Source organism: Choloepus didactylus, chromosome 2 (genome assembly GCF_015220235.1).
Source record: "Choloepus didactylus isolate mChoDid1 chromosome 2, mChoDid1.pri, whole genome shotgun sequence".
NCBI lineage: Eukaryota > Metazoa > Chordata > Mammalia > Pilosa > Megalonychidae > Choloepus > Choloepus didactylus.
In genome coordinates, this window is record NC_051308.1 from 36,114,656 (window position 1) to 36,141,288 (window position 26,633).

The 26,633-nt window shown below is 35.4% G+C and overlaps 1 protein-coding gene across 1 annotated transcript in view; it reads left to right on the forward strand.

Annotated features, from left to right (window-relative positions):
- The window catches only part of TP53BP2 (tumor protein p53 binding protein 2), a 94,011-nt gene that overhangs the window by 66,299 nt on the left and 1,079 nt on the right, over positions 1-26,633 (forward strand). The window contains exons 4-17 of the mRNA XM_037823124.1: positions 125-207; positions 4,958-5,059; positions 7,061-7,235; positions 7,890-8,071; positions 8,447-8,611; positions 8,990-9,218; positions 10,500-10,610; positions 10,941-11,089; positions 11,683-12,145; positions 13,355-14,127; positions 16,610-16,747; positions 17,461-17,594; positions 20,718-20,884; positions 23,955-24,154. Coding sequence (XP_037679052.1) covers positions 125-207; positions 4,958-5,059; positions 7,061-7,235; positions 7,890-8,071; positions 8,447-8,611; positions 8,990-9,218; positions 10,500-10,610; positions 10,941-11,089; positions 11,683-12,145; positions 13,355-14,127; positions 16,610-16,747; positions 17,461-17,594; positions 20,718-20,884; positions 23,955-24,154 — 3,071 coding nt within the window. The remainder of the gene's footprint in view (positions 1-124; positions 208-4,957; positions 5,060-7,060; positions 7,236-7,889; positions 8,072-8,446; positions 8,612-8,989; positions 9,219-10,499; positions 10,611-10,940; positions 11,090-11,682; positions 12,146-13,354; positions 14,128-16,609; positions 16,748-17,460; positions 17,595-20,717; positions 20,885-23,954; positions 24,155-26,633) is intronic.

The following is a 26,633-nucleotide window of genomic DNA, read 5'->3' on the forward strand; positions in this document are numbered from 1 at the left end:
ATTTTAAGCATACTTTCAACTTAAAGTATCAAACAGCAATAACAACAGGATTCAGAAATGAACTGGTGCTTACAGTATCTGTCATCTTTAGTGCTAATGCATAGTTTTTGAATTTTGTGCTTAGTGAGTGGACCAAGGTCTCAGGATCCAAGTTTAAAAAGAAATGGTGTAAAAGTTCCTGGTGAACATCGAAGAAAGGAGAATGGTGTAAGTGATTGTTTTTTACCCGTACTATATATAATAATATTGCTTTTTTCACCTTTAAATCTCATTTAGATTACTTTGTTACTCAGTAGATTAAGGATGGCTTTTTTAAAGGTTATTTAGAAAATTATTTCTTTTTCTTTTTTTTTTTTTTTTTTTAAACTTCTGTTACGATTTTTATTAATTGCTTTTGTAGAAGCTGGATTTTCTGTTACTAGTTGTGGGGACAAGGAAAAGAAAGTGTCTAAGATGACAATGCTTCTGATTTAGTGACCAGGAGAAGCTGGTGTCATTTTACAACATAGGTAACAAAGGAGGAGAATCTGGTTTTGGGGAGATATATAATGAGTTCAGTTTGGGACATGTGACTTTTAAGGTGTCTGTATAATCCTGTAGAGAATATGCTTTTGTAGATTGTTGAAAATATAGATCTGGATCAGAAGACCAAGGTTTGGGCTTGACATAAGGATTTGTTAAGCATAATTGAATGACAATGGAAGTTGTAACCAAGTTTGTTTCATTAATCAAATGCCTCAGGACACTTCTCTTATTCCCCCTCATTCTCTCTACCATTCCTTATGTGCTGCAAACGTGCTTTGTTTTCTCAATATTCCTTTTTTTTTTTTTTTTATCTTTTTTTTTCCTTGTTTTTCTTTCTTTTTTTTTTTTTAACTTTCCCTTCTTTTTTAAATCAACTGTATGAAAAAAAAGTTAAAAAGGAAACAAAGATACAGTAAAAGAACATTTCAAAGAGACCATAACAAGGGAGTAAGAAAAAGACAACTAACCTAAGATAACTGCTTAACTTCCAACATGTTCCTACTTTACCCCAAGAAAGTTACATAATATAGCAACATTTCTGTGAACTTGTTCCTACTATATCCAGAAAATTATTTCTTAATAAAATAAAAATTATTTCGTAGAAACATTTAATATTTAATGGTGGCTGTACAACTGACTATGGTAAGAAGTTGGATGCTAAATGTGTCACCAATTCAGGACAAAATAAATGTTGAGTAAGTTTGAGGAAGTATTCATTATTTTGTGATTTTTATTTGTTGCCAAGATATCTTTTAGAAGAGTGGAGAGTTATATATTAATGTGCTGTTAATGCATCTGAATTTTAGCAAGTATCTTTGTTGCAGCTTGTAGACATTTTTCTTTTCAGACTCAAAACTTTTGATACTATTAAGGCTTAGCTGAATTAACTTTTTTCAATCTACAATAAGTAGGTTAGAATTCAGTTTATCTAAGGTATCATATGCTCTTACTCTGCCTTTCCTCACCTTCCTGTTCCTATTCTTTGTTCTTACAGTTATTGTGCAATGATGAAAGGATGTAGCCATCACCAGTATGATCTCAGCCATTAACAGGATTTGAGTGCATCTTGACTCTTTTGCCCCATTAAGATATAACTGACCTACAAAAAAATTGCAAACATTTAGAGTGTGCAATTTGATTAGTTTTGACATGTGTGATACACCTGTGAAATGATCAGCACAATCATTAGTAAAAAAGTGAATGTTTTATTCTTCCAACTAAATTCCAGTACTACAAGGGCGGTAAAACGATACACTGGGAAAAAAAGATGCAGCAATAACATTTGTTAAAAAGACTGTTAGAATAAATAAAAACTACCCAAAAAAATCATATAAACCCATTCTGAAACCCCAAGAAGTCCTGGAATACAGAAATGCCCTCCACCACAACCAAGATAACAGCAATATCCATCACCCCTCAAAGTTTCCTCATGTATCTTCGTAATCCGTCCCTTTCTGTCCTCCCTTTCCCTCATCCTCAGGGAACTACTGGTTCATTTTCTGTCCCTATAGATTAATTGTTTTTGCTAGACTTTTATATAAACGGAATCATCCAGTATGTGCTCTTTTTTGTCTGGTTTCTTTTATTCACCGTAATTATTTTGAGATTCATCCTTGTTGTTATGTATATCATTACCTAATTGCTTTTTGTTGCTGAGTAGTTATTCCATTGTCTGGATATACTACAACTTGTTTATCTGTTCACCTGTTGGTAAATTATTTGGCTCATTTCCAGTTTTTGGCTGTTCCATATTAAGCTGCTTTGAACTTTTGGGTATAAGTCTTTGTATATCCTTTCATTTCTCTTGCGAAAAAAACTGAAGTATGAAATGGCTGGGTCATATGGTAGATGTATGTTTACCTTTTTAAGAAGCTGTTATATGTGAAAAATGTAAAACAGGTGTCTTATATTGTAGAATATAGGAGTCCTAGAGATAGACAGCAGCTAGTGAAGGGGGAACGATAATCTAATAAGAACAGATAAGATATTGAGGATAATCTTCACAATATGGGAATGCTCAGGAATGACTATGGTTCATTAATTTTCTTGTGGTGTGGTAGGAGCATATTGGAAGCAATGAAGCTATTTTAGGAAATTTGTTTTTCTTATTCCTTTGCTTTGTTATGTCTGGAAATTTTTTTTTTTTTTAATTTTTTGATAAAGTTAATTAAAAAAAAGCTGTTATAAACTGTTTTCCATAGTGTTTGTATTATTTTACATTCCCACCAGAGAGTTCCATGTCCTCTACGTCCTTGCCAATATTTGATATTTTTAATTTTAGCCATTCTAATAGGTGTGTAGTGGTATGTCAGTATGTTTTTAATTTTTTTCTTTAACATTTCTCAGTTACACATCATTAATTTTTTTATTAGAGCAGTTGTAGGTTTACAGAAAAATCATACAGAAAGTACAGAGTTCCCATATACTGCTCCCCTCCCCATACACACACCCAGATTTTTCCTGATTAACACTGTGATACTGTGGAACTTTTGTTACAATTGATGAAACACTGTTGTTATAGTCCATAGTTTACATTAGGCTTCATTGTGTTGTACAGTTCTGTGGTTTTTTAAAAATTTTCAATGTGGTTTTAATTTATATTTATTTAATGACTAATGATGTTGGGCATCTTTTCTTGTGCTTATTTGCCTTCCGTGTATATCTTCTTGGTGAAGTATTTGTTCAGATCTTTTGCCCATTTTTTTCCTTATTGCCTTGTTTGGTTTCTTATTACTGAGTATTGAGAGTTCTTTTTGTAATCTGGATCCAAATCTTTTATCAGATACATAATTTATAAATATTTCTCCCAGTCTGCGGCTTGTCTTTTTTCTTTAGCAGGGTTTTTGAAGAGCAAAAGTTCTTAATCTTGATAAGTGCAGTTGATCACTTTTTTCTTTTATGGAGCAGGCTTTTGGTGTTGTATCTAAAAAATCCTTGTCTATCCTAGAGTCAGAAATATTTTTTTCTTTTGTTGTCTTCTAGAAGGTTTGTAGTTTTAGGTTTTACATTTTAAGTCCATGATCCATTTGTAGTTAACATTTGCATATAAGTGTGAGAATCAAAATTTTCTTTTCTTTTTTTTTTTTCTTGTGGCTATCCAATTGTCCAAGCAGTATTTGTTGAAAAGACTATTCTTTCTTTACTAAATTGCCTTTGCAACATTGTCTAACATTAATTGTCCCATATAGGTGTGGGTCTGTTTCTGGATTCTTTTCTATTCCGTTGACCTATTTATCTATCTGGACAGCAATACCATAGTGTATTGATTACCGAAACGTTGTAAGTCTTGAAGTCAAGTAGTATAAATTCTCTAACTCATTTCTTTTTCAGAAGTGTTTTGGCTATTCTAGATCCTTTGCATTTCCACATGAATTTTAGTAGCATCCTACCAATTTATACAAAAGCACCTGCTGGGATTTTGATTGTGGTTCCATTGAATCTGTAGATCAGTTTGGGAAGAATTGCTCTCTGGACAATATTGACCTTTTCCATTTATGAACATGGTATATCTCTGTTTATTTAGGTCTTCTTTCTCTCAGCCATGTTTTGCAGTTCATTGTATAGATGTTGCAACTCTTCTGTTAAATTTATCCCTAAATATTTCATATTTCTTGATGCTAATTATTATAAATGTTATTGCTTTTTAAAAAATGTTTGTTGCTAATTTATATTAGAATAGTAGTTAATTTATATTAGGATGATAGTGTTTGTTGCTTATTTTATCTTTTATCCTGCAATCTTGCTAAACTAACTTATTAATTCTGGTAATTCTGGTAGGTTTTTTCTTTTTTCTTTCTTTCTTTTTTTTTTTTTTTGTAGATTCCTTAGGGTTTTCCTCATAGATGGTCCTGTTATCTGGGAATAAAAACAGGCTAACTTCTTCCTTTCCAATCTGGATATTGTTTGTTTCTTTTCCTTGCTTTTTTGCACTGGCAAGAATGTCCAGACATTGTTGAATAGAAGTTGAGAGAGTAAACATTCTTTGTTCTTGATAGCCCAATGTATCTTGAATTTTTTAATGCTAACATCATATGGGGATCATATTCTTAGTTTGATATCAGTGCACTTAATATGTTTGACATGAGCAAACACTACTCTTCTAAAATAAATTAACTATAGAGCAAGGTAATTCTAAATTGTTCTTTTTCTGTCCCTGACTGTTGAAATTATTTAATTTTAAATTTGCAACTTAAAATAAAAGATTGTTGGGCTGTATATTGTATGTTTTACATCTTAATAAGTTTCTTCTTTATCTGTGGAATGAGGTGGATACTAACATATAAAAATTAATAGTGTGTTTAATGTTATGAAAGAAAAATGGCTAAATTTTGTCATGGTTTGTTTAGATGAAGCTTATCAATAGGCCTTTGAGGGAGGGATCTCTGTGATCATTTTATAGGTTGGAGTATGATTTTTGTGTTTTTATTTGTAGGTTAATAGTCCCAGAATGGATCTGACTCTTGCTGAACTTCAGGAAATGGCATCTCGCCAGCAGCAACAGATTGAGGTCCAGCAACAAATGCTTGCTACTAAGGTAACGTCTTCTTTTAAAAGACTTAACAGGCCACAGTTGTTACTGTATATGTAAAGCTGTTTATACTCCACCTTCATTATTGAGCCTCATTACCTCACAGATATGAGTTGACATCAACCCAGAGTCAGGTGCTATATGGTGCTTTCTTCTGTTTGCTACAGCATTTTATAGCAACTTCCATGTGAAGAGGAAAATCCTTGAATCATCATACTTATTCAAGATCTTCCTAACCCCTGATGCAGGTCCATGTAAACCATGCTATGATGGTATCAGTAAAACAAGAAGGCATGAAGAAGCCTCCACTTTGCTGCTAGGAACTATCCTGTGTTAACCTTGTCTCGACTGATTACTTACAGCAAGAGGAATTTTAAAGTTTACTAATGCTAACAGTGTCCTCTTCTGTTTGCCTTTATTTGGGGATATTTCTCCCCACCAACTAATGCTAGTCCTGGTCTTGAACAAGGGAAATAAAAGAAGCCTCTCCATTACTATCAAAACCGTTCTCACTGCTGATTCTTCTGCCAGCCCTAGGCTTCTTATTTAAACCAGATGAATCAAACTTCTGTGTAAAGGACCACATAGTAAATATTTTAAGCTTCACAGGCTATACTGTCTCTTGGAACCATTCAACTCTCATTTTAGCACAAACAGAATCTTGATGTGTTGAATACCAGTAAAACCAATTTATTGTGCATGATAACATAAATGAATGGGCATGGCTGTGTTCCAGTGAAACTTTACTTTCTCAACAGGTAGTGGGCTGGATTTGGTCCGCTGGCTGTAATTTGCTAACCTGTGGTCTAGATACTCAGGATCCCAGTCTGACCAGACTTTTCAGTGATTGCCGATTCACTGAAGCTGAGATAGACATAGCAAGTTACCCAGAATGGTTTTGAACTGATGACCAGGAATTCTTTAAGGCAGCTTTTAACATGCACTGTGGCCTTCTATGTACCACTTCCTAGGGTTTCTATGTATCCACTCCTATTTGTAATGCCAGACACCAGCTTTTTCAGAGTCATTTATAGCATTGCTTCTGAGATTAATATCTGTACAAATCACCTAGGGGACTTGTTAAAAACACGTATTCTGATTTAGTAGGTATGGGGTGGTCTGAGATTCTGCATTTTTAACTTCCCAGGTGATGCCAATGCATTGAGTAAGTAGCAAGGACATGTACTGACATAAAAAGATTGATTGTTGCAGAGTAAATGTCTACCCTTGGGGGTTCCTTATTTTGAAATTATTTCTGTTTACATGTTTTAGGCTTATTATGCTGAGAAAAAGTTTTCCTTGGATTATAAATTGTGTAGCACTGTCACTCAGTTTTAGTTAGATTTTTAAAATGTAACTGGAATGTAATTTTTAATTGCATAATTGCAGTTTTCTAAAGGTATTGAAGTATTTCTTTAACCTTTTTTCAGTTACCATTTACTATGTAAGATTCTATTCAGAGATCTTTACATTTCACGTTTCATTTTAGTCCTTGCTGCAGCCCTGTAAGGTGGTTAGGATTCATCATCCCCATTTTATAGCTGAAGAAACATATTCATACTGGTGAGGTTATGTAATTTGTCCAAAGTCTCATAGCTAATAAATGGCAGAGATTGTGTTTGAGTCCAAATTTGGCTTCAAAACCTGTGCATTTAAACTCTTTCTTATGCTACTCTCTTTACATGAGCTCTTTCTTAAAAGTGTAGCAGCAGTTCATGAGAACTAGTTCAAGAATACTGATTGCTTGCTGCGTAAGAACCATTTGGATAAAAATTACTGATTCCTTGGCTCTTACCCCCAAGTGTCTCTGATTTGTGAAATCCAGAGAATGTTTTTAACAAAATTACAAGGTGGTTCTGATGGCAGTGTATAGGACAGATGGTTGAGACTAGAAAAGTGTTATAGGTGCATCTCATCTCAGTATCTAAGGATTGTAGTTAGAATTATTTTCAGGTTAGTAGTATACTTGTTTAAAATGATATATCCGATGATTGCTTTTATCTTTAGGAACAGCGTTTAAAGTTTTTGAAACAACAAGATCAGCGTCAACAGCAACAAGCTACTGAACAGGAGAAACTTAAGAGGCTGCAAGAAATAGCTGAGAATCAGGAAGCGAAGCTAAAAAAAGTGAGAGCACTTAAAGGCCATGTGGAACAGAAGAGGCTAAGCAATGGGAAACTGGGTAAGTGAGTTTATTTCAGTACTGAAGGTTAGATGTTAAAATGTTTTGGTATAAGAAAGCACATTAGTGTAGGAAGTTTCTAAATTTGTAGTAAATAAGAAGATGAGACTTTGAAGATAACTTTGTAAGAATTTTTTTTTTAAGTTTAATTCAGTTTGGATTCTACTGGTCCCTGTGAATTGAATTCAACTCTTGAATATTTTAGAGAAAGTTTCTAAGTTACCTTTGGAAAATGTGGTGATTTTTTTTTTTTCTTGAACATTTTTTGACTGAGAGTTTGATCAAGGTAGGGCTTCTATTCATATAATAGTTTCATCTATTACAAAACCATTAGAAATAAAATTTTAGTGATTTAATAGCTCCATCTGCCACTATAAAATTGAGAAAAAAGTTTTAAAGAAATTTCATTGTTTCTAAAGTTTTGAGTTTAATGTTTAATAATATTCATAATATGAATTCTGCTAAAGAGACAGTTGTACAGATGTTTAGAGATGTCTATGTTGATTTCAGTTGCTTTTAAAAGAAATAGGTTGGCTCTAGGACATTTCTGAAAATTTTCTCTACTCTTCATTAGAAAGTTTATTGCCTGGGTAGTAATCCATTGTTATTTTTCTTTTTAACTATTATTGCTGTTCTCTGTCTTTCTTATTCTAGTGGAGGAAATTGAACAGATGAATAGTTTGTTCCAGCAAAAACAGAGGGAGCTCGTTCTGGCTGTGTCAAAAGTGGAGGAACTTACAAGACAGCTAGAGATGCTCAAGAACGGCAGGATAGATGGCCACCATGACAACCAGTCTGCAGTGGCTGAGCTGGATCGCCTCTACAAGGAACTGCAGGTAAAACTTAACCATTTACTAAATATAGTGGAACTTCCTCTCCAGAAACAGAGTTGTCCATGTAAGTGGCAAGAAGTACTGGATTTTGGTTGCTTTTCCTTAAAGAAGGAGAGGGACCTAAACACTAAAGAATCCAGAATAAACTTCATAGTACCTCATATAGAAAATTTGAGGCATTCCTCATAACCACAGCCAGTGGTCTACCATGTGTCACTTCATTTTAAACCAGAAGATGAGAAGTGTGGAGGGGTGAATGAACCTTACATTTTTAGAAATTATGTAATAGATACCCTTGTGATTGTTTGAGAACTTTTCGTCCTACTGCTTGTCTGCCTTTTTTCTTTTCTTTTTTTTTTTTTTTTTCATTTTATTCAGTTAAGAAACAAATTGAATCAAGAGCAGAATGCCAAGCTGCAACAACAGAGGGAGTGTTTGAATAAGCGCAATTCAGAAGTGGCAGTCATGGATAAGCGCGTTAATGAGCTGAGGGACAGGCTGTGGAAGAAGAAGGCAGCACTGCAGCAAAAAGAAAATTTACCAGTAAGTGGGGCTGTTTGTAGGGGCCTGGGGAGGAGGGAAGAGGATGACCAGTGCAGTGAGGTCAGTTATTCCTAAACAGCTTCTACGGAATCATTGCGAGGTGTGCCCTCAGAAAAGTACAGTGTTTATGGATCCTCACCCCAAAAAGTCTACTGTTGTTTTATTTTCTATGTAGCTCTGCTTTTCTTTCCAAAACTTGTAATAAAGAATGGGCGAGAGGTCCCTGTGGGAGGGTTATTGTTGGGGACATTTCTTGTGGACTCTATTATTAGATCCTGAAAGTGCTCATTTAAAAAAATTATGAACACTGAAAATTTCATGGCTTTTTTTGAGTTTAGGGTGATTTGTAATATTGAAGAACCTGTGCTTCTTTCTAAGGTTTCGTCTGATGGAAATCTTTCCCAGCAAGCCGTGTCAGCACCGAGTCGAGTGGCTGCAGTAGGTCCTTATATCCAGTCCTCTACTATGCCACGGATTCCCTCCAGGCCTGAGCTTCTGGTGAAACCGGCCCTACCAGACGGTTCCTTGACCATGCAGGTTCCAGAGGGGCCGATGAAAATGCAGACATTGCCTAATATGAGAACTGGGGCTGCTTCACAAACTAAAGGTAAAAAGAGTAATTTCCCAGTCCTTTCATAACTTAGTTTCTTCTCATCTCCACTACTTTTTTTCCTGTTTGATTTTTTCTTTTTTTTGCTTCAGTATTCCTTGTTCATGTTTAAATTCAGAGAATCCCCTTGTATCCTTGGCTATTGCATTGATAAGTTTTTTAGCCCTAAATAATAAATTGTATTCAAGAAATGAAATAATATAATAATTTTGGAAATATGAAAATTGTTTTAAAAAGTTCTTTCTTTTTGGTAAAGAAGTTTTGATCTGATGTTGTTAACTTCAGAACTTTTCTTTTTGGGTAAAAACACTATGTATAAGTGTTACAGAATGTGAGGTTGTGAATCCATTCCGTTCATGAATGGTGTTAAATATTCACATGTACATATGCATGAGGATTTGCCTGCTGGTAATTCTTAGAATAAAGGTAAAAATACGGGGAGATAAAAGTGAAGATTACAGAGGCTCCTTGCCTCATGTGGATAAGTAATATATTTAGCAATGTTTGCATTTTGTGTAGTCCTCAGATAAATGGGAAGTTGCAAGCCAGAGTTTTTTAATGGTAAGATAAATGAAGGGAGAGGTTTGGGAAAAGCAAGGTGGAAACATCTTTTAATGATCTTATCATTCAGAACCCTGGAAGGAGAATATAATAGTATTATTTGTTTTTCTAATCACTATTGTGCAAAAACTAACTAATTTTAAAATTATTCATGATTTTGCCATAGCTGCTACTCTGACAAACTGTCGTGTAGTCTGGATTTTATTATGGAAAGAGTTACATTTGTTTTATTTATGTAAAGAAAAGTAAAAGCCATAGCTTTGAAATTTAACTTGCAGTGTAGAAACAAACCGAAACACACTGATTTGTGAAAGATGGTGGTAGAAGTCATGGGTTGAAAGTCCGTGTTTTTGCCTTTTGGTTGTACACACAGAGCTTATGGCATTGTCTGTAAGACATGCCTCATACCCCTGGTGTGCTCAATTGGAAATTGTTTTTTTGCATGTGGTGGTGGTGTTCTCTTACACAATGAAGAGTAATGTGTTCTGGCTGGTTCAAACAGACTTCTTATCTGCTATATCTAGTTTTGAGTTGCTTTAGTGAGGGGAGAATATCTTAAGTTAGAAATATAAAATTGAAAACAGTTTTTTCTAAATAAACTTATCAGGATGTTGTGAATCTGAAATTGATATCTATTTTTAGAGATTAAAATTCTTAGCAGTAAAATGAAGAACTTTAGAATACTGGGTTATGTATAACTGCTTTTCTGCATTCTAGGCTCTAAAATCCACCCAGTTGGCCCTGATTGGAGTCATTCAAATGCAGATCTTTTCCCCACTCAGGGCTCTGCTCCTGTACTTAAAAGTGCTGGGAATACGCTGGAACAAGGTGAGGTTTATTTGTGCTGCTTCTGAGCATTATGTTTTGGTCATTTGAAAGGTACCTGTGTATTATTTCTAAGATAGTTTATTTTCTAGTGTGTTAAAACTATAGGCAGTGTTAATAGGATACAGTTTATTTCCACAACACCTTCATTTAGCTGTGGAATTAAGGTGCTATCATTATAGCATTTGGGTTATTCTTTTATCAGCTGAATTGAAAAATATGAAAGCATTTAGTGGACACAGAGTTCCAGAGAGATTTAGAACAGAGAACTTATGAGTGAATAAGAAATTACAAAGTTTGACTATCTATATGATTTTCTTCTGTCTTCTCAAGCTGATGATGGGGAGGTTCCACTGAGGGAGAAAGAGAAGAAAGTGCGCCCCTTTTCAATGTTTGACACAGTGGACCAGTCTGCTGCCCCACCCTCGTTTGGTACTCTGAGAAAGAACCAGAGCAGTGAAGATATCTTACGGGATGCTCAGGTGCTTAAGAGTATTCTGGTATTTAAAATTGAATGGTTATTTTAATTTCTGCTGCTAAGAGTATATTTGTGGTTTCACACTAGCTTGGAGAATGGCTGATATACTTGTTGCTCAGTCATATTTCATGTGATTCTTTAAAAAATATAAGTTCATTGAAGAACATTATATTTGAGTTGTTGAAGTATCTAGTTTCTTTAAACTTTGGAGCTGAGGTTATGTTGAACAATTTGATGGTGACTCTTCTATAATCTTAACTTTTGTCAACCAGGTTACAGGTGAGTGCTTGAAACTGATTTTCATTTATTGGTACCAACTGTGAATACTAAAGGTGGCAGAGTTTTCAAGTTGGCACTTCCTAAATGGGAAGTTGCCTAAGTAGACGTGGAGGGAAGCCTTAGGGGAGGAAGTGTATTGCTTTCTTGAAGTCCATTATTAAATATGATCATATCCAGAGATTTAAAACTTTTTAATGATTTAAAATGTTAGAACTAATTTTTTGTAGCATTTACTTACATTTGTGAAATAGGTTATCTAGAACATCCTGTGTATCCAATCATGCAGTATCTTAATGGCTTTTTATGTTTATGTTGAAGGTTGCAAATAAAAATGTGGTTAAAGTACCACCTCCTGTTCCTACAAAACCAAAACAGATTAATTTGCCTTATTTTGGACAAACTAATCAGTCACCATCAGACTCTAAGCCAGACGGAAATCCTCAGCAGTTGTCAACAGCCATTACATCCATGGGAAATAAACCAAAACCAGCAGGACAGCAGCAGAGGGTCCTGCTGTCGCCCAGCATACCTTCAGCTGGTCAAGATCAAACCCTTTCTCCAAGTTCTAAGCAAGAAAGTCCACCTGCTGCTGCTGTCCGACCCTTTACTCCTCAGCCTTCTAAAGACTCACTGCTTCCACCCTTCAGAAAACCACAGACTGTGGCAGCAAGCTCAATATACTCCATGTATACACAGCATCAGGCTCCTGGAAAAAACTTCCAACAGGCAGTGCAGAGTGCGTTGACCAAGACCCACACCAGAGGGCCACACTTTTCTAGTGGTAAGGTTCTGGGTCTTATTTTCACCTGCATAGATGATGTGTTAATGTCCTGCACCAGAGCTGCTATTTATCAGTAAATGGCAAAATAACTTGACTGATGCTTTATGTTCTAAGAGTTTTGTTTAATTGTGGCTTCTGTTTTTAACTGGGAGTTGACAAGAGTGTCTGCTAAATGTTAGCTGCTGCAGTAGGCACTGAAGGTGATAGATGAATAAAATGTGGTTCCAGTTCTTGAGGAGCTCGTTGGTGAGTGGGAAACAAATGCACACTGGTAATCACAATGTGAAAGGCTATAACTACACTATAGGTTTGACCAGATGTTTTTGTAGCATGGAGGATTGGATAACTGCACTTATATATAGGTTTTTAAAAAAATAACGCTATTTTAAATTGTTCTAATGAGGACACAGCCATTAATTAAATCAAAAACACAAAATGATTGGTTTGTGTTAAACATACAAAAATCTGGTATTTTGTTGAATATTTTCTAAGAGTCATTATCCTGATTTATAGGACTAGAATAAAATCTACCCTTTTAATTGAATGAAGAAGTCCATTCATCAAATAAGCATGTAATTGGGGCCTAAAATGTCATAAAGGAAACTAAACAATAAAGAATCAATTCATATGATCTTTTTCTTTCTTTTTTTTATTTTAGTGAGTCTTGAGGTGAAAACTGCTAATATAATAATTTGAGAATTAGATAATTTTGATATAATCAGAGGGCTAAGAGGAATAGCTTTAGTAAATGTAAGTGGGCCTCAATAATTTTATAGGCTAAACGTGATTTCTTATGTTGACTTTTGAAAATTGAAAGCTGAGATATTGTGTGTTTTAATCTGGATGTGAAAGCATTAGCAATTTTTATTGGTTCTAAGTTATTTCCCATATTTTGACACCTGAAATTTAGATCCATTTTATCGTCAGTCATTTCTTATAATTATAAATTGGCAGCATTTTCTTTCTTATTGGTACATGTTAATAAATTAATGCTCAATCAGTAGGGGTTTTGATTCTGTAATAAGTTTGTTATGCAATGATGGAAGCCTTACTTTGTCATTTTTAAAACTATTATTTAAAATAATTAGTTGAAGGGCACTATGTAGTAATTGCAAAATTAAAGGAGCTTCAGTTATTGTTAGCTGTATCTGTTACTTGCCAGTTTTGTTTAATTAATACTAATCAGGGCTTCTTTTCTTTTCCAATTAGTATATGGCAAGCCTGTGATTACCGCCCCAAATCAACAGCAGCACCCAGAGAACATTTATTCCAATAGTCAGGGCAAGCCTGGTAGTCCAGAACCTGAACCAGAGCCTGTTTCTTCAGTTCAGGAGAACCATGAAAATGAAAGAATTCCTCGTCCGCTCAGTCCAACCAAATTACTGCCTTTCTTATCTAATCCTTACCGAAACCAGAGTGATGCTGACTTAGAAGCCCTCCGAAAAAAACTGTCTAATGCGCCAAGGCCACTGAAAAAACGTAGCTCTATTACAGAGCCTGAGGGTCCCAATGGGCCAAATATTCAGAAACTTTTGTATCAGAGAACCACCATAGCTGCCATGGAGACCATCTCTGTCCCATCATACCCAGCTAAGTCACCTTCGGTGTTGGTCAGCCCAGAAAGCCCAATAGAAATCCAAAACCCATATTTACCTGCGGAACCGGAGAAGGAGGAGGTCTCCCTGGCTCCTGATCCAGTGTCCCCAGAGGAAGCGGGGAGTGCCAGTACAGAGAAAAGTGACGTACCAGCTCCTCCTCTGGGCCTTGACTATGTGCCTGAAGGAGTCCCAGAGTGCGGCCCGAATCTCCAGAATAATGTGGAAGAACCAAATCCAGAGGTTCCCCACCTGCTTGAGGTGTACCTGGAGGAGTATCCCCCATACCCACCCCCACCGTACCCATCTGGTGAGCCTGAAGGGCCAGGAGAAGACTCTGTGAGCATGTGCCCACCTGAAATCACCGGGCAGGTTTCTCTGCCTCCTGTGAGTACCGTGGTATCTCTTGACCTTTCAGGAATCTTTTTCCCTTGTCATTACTGTCCTAGGAGGTTTATAGTTAAAAATCAGTGAAACACCAACAAGTAATTATGACCGTTTCCAAAAGATAAGTTTATGTTCACATTGTGTACTAGTTTGCTGTTTTATTTTAAAATTCCCTTGCTACAGAGTGGATCTTATAAATCTTATCAAAATGTAGTATATTGAGTATAAAAATCAATTTTTGTTCTTTTAGGAAGCACTCATTACTTTGTGAAGGAAACAGAATTTTGTTTTATACTTAAAAATACATGCTTACTGTTTCTTCTCTAGCTGATGCCATATGTTAGGGAAGCAACACTAGGCTGGGAATGAAAAGAATTGGATTTGAAACTCGGAATCCCTAGCTTAGCTCTGTAAAATCAGGCAGAGGGTGTAATTTCTCTTACTGGTAATATTGTTCTTTCTCAAACTTTTCTTTTTCTAACTGAAATTTATTTTTAATGAAATATTAGGTGGAACCTCACTGACCAGATTGGAGGAGTTCTAGATGAAATGGGGGCAGGGAGAAGTAACTGGGGCAGAGGGTGGGCTGGACACCTATTTAGCCTCTTCCTCACCTTCAGTATGGTTAGAAAATCTCTGGATAACACAGTGATCCCAAAGGTTCCTTTGTACTCTGACATTAAAGTTATTCTAAAACTTCATATGTATAGTTTGGGCCTGACTTCCACATTCCTTCCAAATATTAAGCTTTTGTTCAGAAATTTAGCATGTCACCTTAAATAGGTGACAGAAAATCAAAATCTCAGAATGTCTTTAAATAAAAATGCTTTTTCATAGTTTAATTTGAAGTCATTTTGTTTTGTTAAACACAGAAAGAAGTAGGATGCAGAACTATGAAATTTTAAAACCTAGTCAAAAGCAATATTGCATTTTTTAGGATAAAAAATGTGATTTCAATGCTTGACCCCTTATATTTTTTAGATGTGATTGTATTCAAAGATGAAAGTTCATAGTTGCTTTAACATGTAGTTATGGTAAACATTTGCTTTAAAAGCTGTATATAGTCACCATTTGATTATAGAAACAAAAGTTTTGAAGTAGAGATTAAAACTTTTTAAGCTGCTCTGCCTTTGCCTCCTCAGTCCTAAGACTCGATTCTCTTCATTTGAACGTTAAATATAAGAAAAGAAAAGTGGTTTTAAGTCATAGTGGTCCAAACAAACCAGCCTACGCTAGAGCTACTAATGTTGTTTCCCCTATTGTTATGGTGGCAAAGTAATTCGCATTTTCAAGGAGGAAAAAGGGAACTAGTTTGTAATGGTGTTATACTTTCTTGTTGAGATTGTTACTTTTTTCCTAAGAAAGTAATTTGCTTTTTACTTCTCAATTCCAAGTAAAATGGAAGCCACTGTTTGTACATCTTTAAAAGTGGGTATAGCAAGCGTTCTTACACTGACCCACTTGTGAATTGTATTCCCCGTATCGTATAATGTTTGCAGTTCTCTTAAAAAACATTTTAGCCATTGCACATTTCATGAAATGGTTTTTACTCAGAAGAAAATCTGAGGTAAAATGAAAGAGAAGTATATGTAGTATGTAACACTTTAGGAAACATTTCCACTTTGTTGGTTGTGTTTAAGAAACTTATTTTATAAGGATATTAGATCTAGTGTTTAAATTTGCTTTTTTTTTTTAGCCTGACTTCTTACAATATAGCAAGACTTGATTAATCTACTCATGTATCTTTGAGTATTGTTGAATTTTTTTGTATTAAATTTTACTAACATTTTAAGATTGGTAGGGTGCTACATGATATATTTAAGACAGACTAATAATCTTTATTATTTACTTTAATTATGTGCATTGTGATGTGAGATGGTTAAGAGCAAGGGTTAAGAGAAAGTCAGATGGCCTGGATTTGAATTCCAGCCCTGCCGTTGTTTACTGGCTTGTGCCTGTTTCTTCATCTGAACAATGGAGATAGTAGGGTTTTTGTGAGGATTAGATAAGTAATCATTCAATAAATGTTAGCTATTCTCAGTTGTGCCCTTGACCTATTTAAGAATGTGGGATTTGCTGTCCTATATCAAATAGGTGATTTAAAAGACCAATTTTGACTAATTCTGATACTTGACAGAAAGCCAGCCTGCTTGCCACATCCAATTATGCTTGTGATTTATACTATAATTTAAAGAAAAAAAGCCCTGATTCGCATTAAATGTAATTTCACTAGGTTTTGTAAAGTTAAGCTTCTCTCACTTTGCTACAGGGGTGTATTCACTTTGTGAAAATCCATTGTGCTGTGTGTTAGATTGGTGTACTTTCCAGAATGTACTTAAGTGAAATGTGCTAAATACTTACAGATTTTTAACGTTCCTTTCACCAACATAGCTAGACTAGCTAGACGTCATTTCTGCCCTTTTGTTGTTGTTCCCTTCTGCTTAGACCAGGATCGTTTGTTTTCCATGTGTCTCCTCTGCAGGGCAAAAGGACAAACTTACGCAAAACTGGCTCAGAGCGGATTGCTCATGGAATGAGGGTGAAATTCAACCCCCTTGCTTTACTTCTAGATTCATCACTGGAAGGAGAATTTGACCTTGTACAGAGAATTATTTATGAGGTATGATTATAATTAGTAAATTTCTTAAATATGACTGTATTTTGTTGTAAATCTCTAATCAGAAAACTACTATAGAGATTGTATTTTTTAGTTGCTTTCTTTTTGGAGAGGTGAGGTGGTAGAGGGAGGTTCTTGAGCATGTTCCAAAACAAAATATGCTTTTTAAAAGATGTGACAATTTTTGATAATGCAGAAGTTAGATTTTCATTTAGACTAGTCTAAGAGTGCTTTTCTTTTTTTAGGGAGACTATTACCCCCATTTAAAAATTGCTTGTATATGGATTTGTATTTTACAGTATTAAATTACAGATGTGATCCCTACTTTACAGAAGTTTGGTGTTTAAATATTTTTAGTTGATTTTTTTTTAACATTCCATGGCAGATGTAACTTCTACTTAGAAACTAATTTGTGGTGGGGAGTTAGGAGGATGAATAAACAAAAATGACTATAAAAATACAGTTCCTGATACTTTTTCAATTTTTAAAAAACTTTTTTATAGTGAGCCACCTACTTAATGTGGTTATTCTGTCTGTTTTATTTCTAGAATTTTTCTTGGTATAGTTTTCTTGGCTCCTGTAGGTTTCAATTATGCCTAAAAAAAAGTGTTGCAAGACTCTATTTCTGTTCCCTTGGTCCTAAGGACGCAGTTAATAGTGGCAGTACATGTGACAAAAAATTCTGAGTGATTCTCACCTTCTTGTTGATCTTGTAGGTTGATGACCCGAGCCTGCCTAATGATGAAGGTATCACAGCTCTTCATAATGCTGTGTGTGCAGGTCACACAGAAATTGTTAAATTCCTGGTACAGTTTGGTGTAAATGTCAATGCTGCTGACAGTGATGGATGGTAAGATTTTCTCTTAAATTCCAGTCAAGTTTCAGTTGTAGTATGTTATATAAAAGTAGCGTTGTAGGTGTTGCCAAAAGGCAAAGAAGTATGCCAGTATATGCCCTTAAACTCACAACCTAGCTGGAGAAACATGGTATACATTTTTGAGGAGTTGATGTAAAGCAAGTTGGTGGAGTTTTTAAGAAGTTTAGTAGTTAAATAATAAAATAAGAAATGTCAGAAAGTGACACACTGTTCAAGTTAGCATGCTGAAACAAATTTGAGAAGTGCTTATTTAAGCAAGGTTACCCATTTTTTAGTTTCCTTGGCTGCTCAAGCATATACCATGCTATGGGTTGGCTTAAACAGTGGAGATTTATTCGCTCACAGTTTTGAGGTTAGGAAAAAGTCCAAATCAAGGCATCATCAAGGTGATGCTTTCTTCTCAAAGAATGGCGTAATGGGGCTGGCTGCCAGCGATCCTTGGTCCTTAGCTTGTCGCATGGCAAGGGCAAGGGACATGGTGGCCTCTCCTTGTCCCTCCCTTCTCTTCAGGTTCCATTGATGTTCAGCTTCTGGCTGCTCCCTCTGGCTTTCTCTCTCTGTCTGAATTTCATTCTGCTTTTAAAGGACTCCAGTAACAGGATTAAGACCCGTCCTGAGCGAGGTGGGCTACACCTTAACTGAAGTAACCGCATCAAAAAGTTCTACTTAATGGGTTCATACCCAATCACCTAAAAATTTTCAGAGTCTTTAATATATGAATTCTACTGTGTGTCTCCAAGAGGAAATTATAATTTGCAGCATTTCCCAAATATATTTGACCACAGAATCCGTTTTTCATGGAACGTTTTATGGAATCGGTGTTGTGCATAAAACAGGAAATATTATTATAAAGATGAATAGTGTTCATTGGATAATGCAAATGTTAGTCTACATTAAATAATATTGGTCCCAGTAAGTTATAGTTAATTCCAATAACTGTAAGAGTGGATGGTAAATTCTGTATTTAGCTTCATTTTTTTAAAAAAAAAGAAAGTTTTAAAGTTTAATATGCTCTCTTTATGGCAGAATACAGAAAATTGACTTTTCTATATAGAATTTTTAACAAAAGTTGGAATCACACTTTATTATCTCTATATTTTAATCTTATAACCAGTTTTTCTCTTGGATGTAGTTATATCACATTCTCAAATACACACATATAAATTACATATACACATAAATTTAAAATAGCCTCATATTATTTTATCAAATGACTATATACTCATTTTTTATGACCTTGTCCCTCTTATTAGACATTTAGATTGTTTTCCCTTCCTTTCTTCCTTCCTTCCTTCCTGCCCCCACCCCCCCCACTTGCTCTCTTTCTTTCTTTCATGCTTGGAGAAGCATTTTGGCTGCAGTGTTTAAAAGTTTATAAAATTGATGTGTGCCCGCTGTGGAAAATGTGCAAAATGGAGAAATAAAAAGAGGAAAATAAGCCATCTGTATGTAAACACCATTTAGTATTTTAATGTATTTCCTTTGAACTCTTTTATATGAGCTGAGCTCATAATATATACAGTTTGGTAGCCTAATATTTTGGCTTAATATAGCATAAACAAAATAAATTCTGAATCTGTCATAATTTCCTTGTTTTTCTAATGTTGGGAGTGTAGGTTGATTATTATTTCTCACTGTTAAAAACCATGCAGTTAAGAAATACGTAGTAATAGTCACCAGACTATTAATAATAGTGGTTTGAAATGGAGGATGGGGAATTATGGCAGACCTTTACTTCATAGATTTTTATGATATTTGGAATTTTTATAATGAACCCACAGAAATAATAATAGAGAAAAAAGTAATGGTACTGTTTGAACAATCTTTGGTAAATGAAACCTTTTCAGTAGTTACTTTTCATCTGAGTGTGTTAGAGAACTTGACTATGGAATCTCTTTGTAACATATTACGCCCTGTTACCTGCATCTTTTTCTTGGATTCCTGATTCAGTTCTGTGGAAAGGGAAATTATATTTTATTATTGTGAATACACAAAATGTAGCAGTAGTTAAGGAAAAAAAAAGGTATAGAACTTCTGAGATGGGAGTCCTTAGCATCGCTTCAAAGTTGAAGAACCTTTGAGTTCTTCATGTGTTCCTGATACTGCACCAGTAGACCGTGAGGTGGACTAGAATGGGCACAGTCTGGAATGCAATAAAGTAGGGTTAACCTTCAGGTCAAACCCTACTAGGCAGCACTTGGCTCAAGTATTCTTTTAAGACTCTTTTTCTTTTTTAGTAAAAGCACTCAGTGCTTAATTTGTCAACCTTTTCTTCCCTTTCTTCCTTCCTCCCTCCTTCCCTCTCCAAGGAAGGGAAGAAAAGGGGAAAGAAACTAAGACTTACAAACTTTGGGGTTTGATTACCAGTCTCAGGCTCCTCTTCTGAGTTTGGACAGTGGTACTGGCTCATCTTACACTTTTACTGTTGCTCCAAGGTCATTTATAATACTGCTCATACATAAAACATTGGAGATGCTGGGGGAGAGTCTCTTTAATGGTATTCAGTTCCTGCCACCAGTTACCTAAAATGTTAAAATGTGTGAATTTTAAAGTCATTTTTCTAATCTGAATTTTCAAATAAGATTATGTTCACGGTATCAGGAATTAGGACTTCAGCCTATCTTTTTGGAAGGCACAGTTTAACCAATTTCAATTTAATGCCTTCAAAATTGGTGGTGATGAAAGGGATGTAAAGGCACATGGTTTGAGTGCAGGCCTATACTTTAAGGGCTGTTAGGTTCTCTACTTCTTCTGGCAGAAATAATCAACATGGGTGCTCAAGGACATAGACCTGAATACGTTTTAGTGTATCCTGTTTTCATTAGATTATTAAATAAATTTCATTTTATTTCACTCATTTCTCTCTCACCAATTCTCTGTAACATTTTCTTTTGTGACTGTAATTCTTTGATGGGTTCATGTATCTAAGTTTAACTGTTTTTTGTTGTTGTTGTTGTTTTTTAATTGTTTAAGAGATTTCCAGAAGAAAGGGCTTACTAGGTGTTAAACTCAAGAATTTTCTTTACAGATACCTTGGCACAATAGGTGTCATTCAGTTTGGGAAAACATTTCTAGCCCTTGTGTTTGACTTCACAGGACTCCATTACATTGTGCGGCCTCATGTAACAATGTTCAAGTGTGTAAGTTTTTGGTGGAATCTGGAGCTGCTGTGTTTGCTATGACCTGCAGTGACATGCAGACTGCTGCAGATAAGTGTGAGGAAATGGAGGAAGGCTACACGCAGTGTTCTCAGTTTCTTTATGGTAGGTAACAATTAGAATTAAATGTCAATTTATCTTATATTGCTATCTAGGGTATAATTTAATAATTATTTTTGTTTTTTTGGAAAAAATCTTTTGTGTTGTGTATAGTCCTAGGCGTTAAAAATAGAGCAGTCTCAGCCACAAATATTAATGCAGCTTTTGTGTGCATGCCTTAAGAAACAGCTGTCGTCAGGGACATCTTCAACTACAAAAAGCAGTGATGCAGCGTCTGACCTAGTGGTGTTAATGGCTTTTTACTGTCAAAAGATCTTTTTCTAAGACTTTAGCGCTTAGTGATGGTATAACTGCAAATAAGTGAATAGAACCGGTTCCTTCCAGGATGATTCAAGAGAAATGCAGTGTAAGAATCCAGGTGACCCAAGTTTTCCTGCTAAAACAAGTTTGTATAAAATAAAAACAACACATATTGGAGCTAATTTTTTTATACTTTTGGTTGTTGATTTTGAGTTTATGGTTCTGACCGATAACATCAGATCTGTACCTAGAGAGAAATGGACTTGAAGTTTTGGATGGAGGTTAATTTTCTTCAGTTTGGCTTAAGAGGAATTGGGGAGGAGGGGAAGACAGAAAGACAAACGAAGATGTGTCAGGACTTCATTCCACCGAGGCTCTCAGAAACTCCTATCAGTTGATTGAAAAACCCCTTAGGTTAAAGACATATGCCTCTTTCTTAGTTGAACCCTTTTTCTTCCGTCTTACTGTTCCTGTTTTCAGGTTCTGACTAGTGAGAACCACAAATCTCAAGTTCCTTTCTTCCTCCTCTTCTCCTTCCTCTTTTCTTCTCCCCCTCTTCCTTCTCTTCCTCCTTCTCCATATTCTTCTACTCCCTCTTCTTCATAAAATTTCCCATTTTAATTACCTTCAAGTACACAATTTAGCATTGTTAATTACATTCGCAATGTTGTGCTACCATCACCACCATCTATTACCACAACTTTTCCATCACCCCAAACAAAAAATCTGTACGAATTAAGCATTAGCTCCCATTCCCCACCTCATCCCCAACCCTGGTAACTTGTATTCTAATTTCTGACTATGAATTTGCTTATTCTAGCCACTTCATATCATATAATATCTGATATGATATATGAGATTATACAATATTTGTCCTTTTCTTTCAGGCTTATTTCACTCAATATGATGTCTTCAGGGTTCATCTATGTTGTAGCATGTTTCAGAACTTCATTCATTTTTATGGCTGAATAATATCCATTGTATCTACTACATTTAGTTTATCCATTTATCTATTGATAAACACTTGGGATGCTTCCATTTTTTGGCTCTTGTGAATAATGCTGCTATGAACATTGATGTACAAATATCCGAGTCCTTACTTTTCTTTCTTTTGGGTAATATACTTAGAAGTGGTATTCATATGGTAATTTTTACTCAACTTTCTGAGGAACCATCACACTGGTTTCCACAGTGGCTGTACCATTTTACATTCCCACCAACAATATGTGAGGGTTCCTATTTCTCCATATTCTCATCAGCATTTTATTTTCCATTTTCCATTTTTTTTTTTTTAAGCCATTCTAGTGGGTGTGAATTGGTATCTCATGGTGGTTTTTATCTTCATTTCCCTAACGATGTTGAGCATCTTCTCTTGTGCTTATTGGCCATTTGTATATCTTCATGGAGAAATGTCTGTTCACATCTTTGCCCGTTTTTAAATTGGGTTGTTTGTTTTTCTGTTGTTATGTACAATTCCTTTATATATTTTGGATATTAAACTCTTTATCAGATACATGGTTTCCAATTATTTTCTCCCATTTTGTAGGTTGTCTTTTCATTTTCTTAATAATTGTCCTTTTATGCATAAAGTTTTAAATTTTGATGAAGTCCTATTTATCTTTTTTTCTTTTGTTGCTTCTGCTTTTGGTGTGATGTCTAAGAATCCATTTCTTGATACAAGGTCCTGAAGATGTTCCCCTATGTTTTCTTCCTGGAGTTTTATATTTTTACTTGTTATATTTAGGGGTTTAATTCTTTTTGAGATAAGTTTTGTATATGTTGTGAGATAGGGGCCCACTTTCCTTCTTTTTCATGCATGTGGATATCTACTTTTCCAGCACCAGTTGTTGAAGAGATGATTCTTTTCTCATTGAGTGGACTTGGCACCCTTGTCAAAAATCAGTTGACCATAAATGTGAGGATTTGTTTCTGAACTCTCAGTTTTATTACATTGGTCTGTATGTCTGTCCTTGTGCTTATACCACACTGTTTTGATTATCAAGTTCTCTTCTTCAGTTGTCTCATATTGTTGCTATTTATGATCATTTTGTTAAAGTTTTGAACTCTGGTCCATGGGATATTTTGATATATTAAATTTATTGGCCATCTTGAGCTATGTTTAATTATGGAATATAATTTAAAAACATTTAGGGACATTTGATCACAGATTTTTTCTTTGTTAAATATAGACACTGTGACTTTTGTATCATGTCTTAAAGTGCCATATTTCTGCATTCTAACATTCTTTATGATTTTTAAAAATTGTTTCTTTCCCTATTTGGCAATTGTAGAGAGCACTTTAATTGACAAAACACTTCTCATCTTTTTTCTTTCTCTCTTCTCTTAGTGCTAGGTAAAGAAAGAAGTACTGTTTTCAGAGTTCCTTGGTCATCACACTTAGGAGTAGGCTGAAATTTGACTATCATATCATTCACTTTTTTTTTTAGTACTCTAGATTAGGAACAGTTCTGTTTTTACTTCCACAAAGGTTTGCAAAAAGTTTTTACTCTGAGAAAGACTAGTTTTGAGAGACTTATATTGTAAGGTGTTTATCAGTTTTTAGAGCTGTTTAGAGAACGTATGTAACATGTCTTTTGTCTGTTCCCTATATCTTCTTGGCCCTCCACTCTTGCACACAACACCCCCTGCCTCCCCCCCGAAATTTATTTATTGAATCTTTAATGTGGTAATTCTAACATTCTAACATGTACCCGTTTCTATTTCTTCCCATTAGTTTTTATATAGCTAAAAGTTTTTTAGAGCAGTATACTCTGACTTACATATTCTGTGCTGTTATCTTATACCATGATTTTAGGTGTTCAGGAAAAAATGGGCATAATGAATAAAGGAGTCATTTATGCACTTTGGGATTATGAACCTCAGAATGATGATGAGCTGCTCATGAAAGAGGGAGACTGCATGACAATCATCCGCCGGGAAGATGAAGATGAAATTGAGTGGTGGTGGGCACGCCTTAATGATAAGGAGGGATATGTTCCACGCAACTTGCTGGGAGTAAGTTCTTCCAACACTTATGATGGTCTTATATGTGTCAGAGAGGAGCTTTACAAAAACTGCTGTTTATGGCTACAATGCAACTTCCTGCCCTTTGTTAAATAGAGTAAAGATAATTGGATAATATGGATGCAAATTAAGATTGTGACATTTGAAATAGATTTTAAATCTGTCTAAATCAGGATTTGCAAATATGATATACCTAGTGCATGATAGATACATGAACAAGGCTTCTTGACTTTGTTCTTTCTTTACTGTTTGATTATAATAAAGTTTCATAAAAACCAAGAGAAGAAGAAATTAATTAATAATTCAGATAGGCACATATAACCAATGACAGTTCGTATGATGGGACTGCTATCATCGGGTGAGGATTCTTAGAAGTATTTTCCAGGAAAAGGCTAGAGTATGGTCAGACAGAGGAGAGGAGAGAGCATGGAGCTCTTTCTGAAGTTCAGTTATTCCCTTATTATGTAATTGTGTGTTTACAAGGGGCATGTTGGGTCTGTGAAAGAGCGAGAGAAGTGGTGGAGATAATTGAGAGATTGAAATAAAATTTTAAGGGTTCAAGTGTCTGCAAAATCTGCTCTTGGTGAGGAAATAAGGAAAGGCTTGAGGGCAGGAAGGGCCAGTTCTAATATGCAGTATACAGCATGTTGGTCTGGAGTGCTCATTCTGACAGCCCTTCAGATCCACCTGCAGCACTTACTGTCTGGGTAACTAGGGTGGCAGGATTGTTGGAAGGGTAAAGCAGGTGCCTGGTAGATAACAAATGGTAGATAACATTATTATTTTATCGAATGTTAGATATGGTCTCTGCCCACAAGGAGCTTCTACTTCAGCATGCCCTGGATTGTGTCTGTGAGTGTGTAGCCACCTAGGCCTTACTTTCTGTGCAGTTCACTGAACTGACTCCAGCGCTGGGGGCTGACAGTCTGGATTCTGAGCTGTACCTCCTCCTCTTGACTCCTCCTCCTCCATTGTTGTTTGTCTACTGTTCATTATAAATGACTTCATACTTCTTGACTGCTGCCTTCCTGATAACAAAATTTACTATTATTTAAACGTTTGGGGTTTAGACAATATTCATTTATGTGATCAGAATGCAAATTATAAAAAAGAGTGAAAGTGAAAAAAGATTAGGCCGTTTGTTATGAAAAACAGCAAACTTTCAGATTACCAGAGGAAAGCAGAAATACAAAGGTTGTGCTCTTTCAAGCACCCCAGTTTACTTCTTAAAGTCTGTAGAACCTGAGAAGTACATATGTTGCTTGTAGGCACTTTACTTCTGTAATAAACATTAATAGTAAATAAGCACCATTACTTTTCATAGTCGCTTCCCTGGAAAAAGCTCTCCTTCTTGGAACTAGTTGCTTTATAGTTCATTGAAGTGTTATATTTTAATTTCCTAAAGAAGAGGCTCTGTGGTTAATGAAACAGGGGAGAATGATTCATTCCCAAGTGTGGAAGCAGTTAGTCAGAGGACGTGAGCTCTGCCTTGTGAATATGGCTGTCACAGGTTTTCAAATCAACAGACTGAGCTGAAGAGTTCATCGTAATCCTACAGTTGAACATTCTTGGTCTTTTGAAAATCTTTTCTGGGTAGAAGTGGCTTCTATACAACTTGTTTTTTTGTTTGTTTGTTTCTTCTGCAGTCTTAAAAAAAATGTAATTGCATAAATGTTGACTTTTTAGTCAGAGGCTCAGATATGAATCTAGAAAATTATGTTGGCTAAGTATTTTTTTTTTCAGATAGAAAATAATACTTTATGTAAAGTAATCCACCAGTTAGTTTTTCAGTTTTGCCTGGAAGTTGAATTTTCTTTTCTCTGACTCGATTATACTAAACTTTTTCTTTTCTTCTTCGTCAGGGGGAGGAGGAGGAAGTTTTTTGTTTAGTTTGCCTGTTGAATTACTAGCTTGACTGGCTCTTGGCCTCAAGTCTGGAAATCTTGCAAACTTCACAACACCCTTCTCTCCAGCCCTCCTTGTGGAAAATACAAAACAACAAAAACCCTAAATTTAAAAACCTGCCTATCCTTCCTTAAATATGTAGAATGTTGGTCTGCAGAGTTTCATTCCTCATAGGTGCAGGCCCTTGACAACATTAAATCCATTGTGAATAAAGTTATAAGTTAATCTCTCATCTTTCTTCCCAATTAGCGGAAGCTCTGAACACTGGAGTTTACAGCATACTGCAAAGCACCTTGTTAGATTTGATTTATTGTTCAGTGAGCTGTGCAGATTGAGTTAATGCTTAGGCCTATCATGGAGTGGCTAGCTTTTGATTTTTATATTACTACACCATGATATTGTCATAGTTGATAGGTCCCTGTGACCTTTGGAGGTTTTTTGCAGAATGGATGACCAAAGAGAGCACTTGCTAGATGTGATCTTTGTGTACTCAGGTAGGTGAGTCCTTCATGCAGCAGAAAGTCCTTTTCCTTAGTTTGATTTCCTTCCTCTGATATCTGCTGCT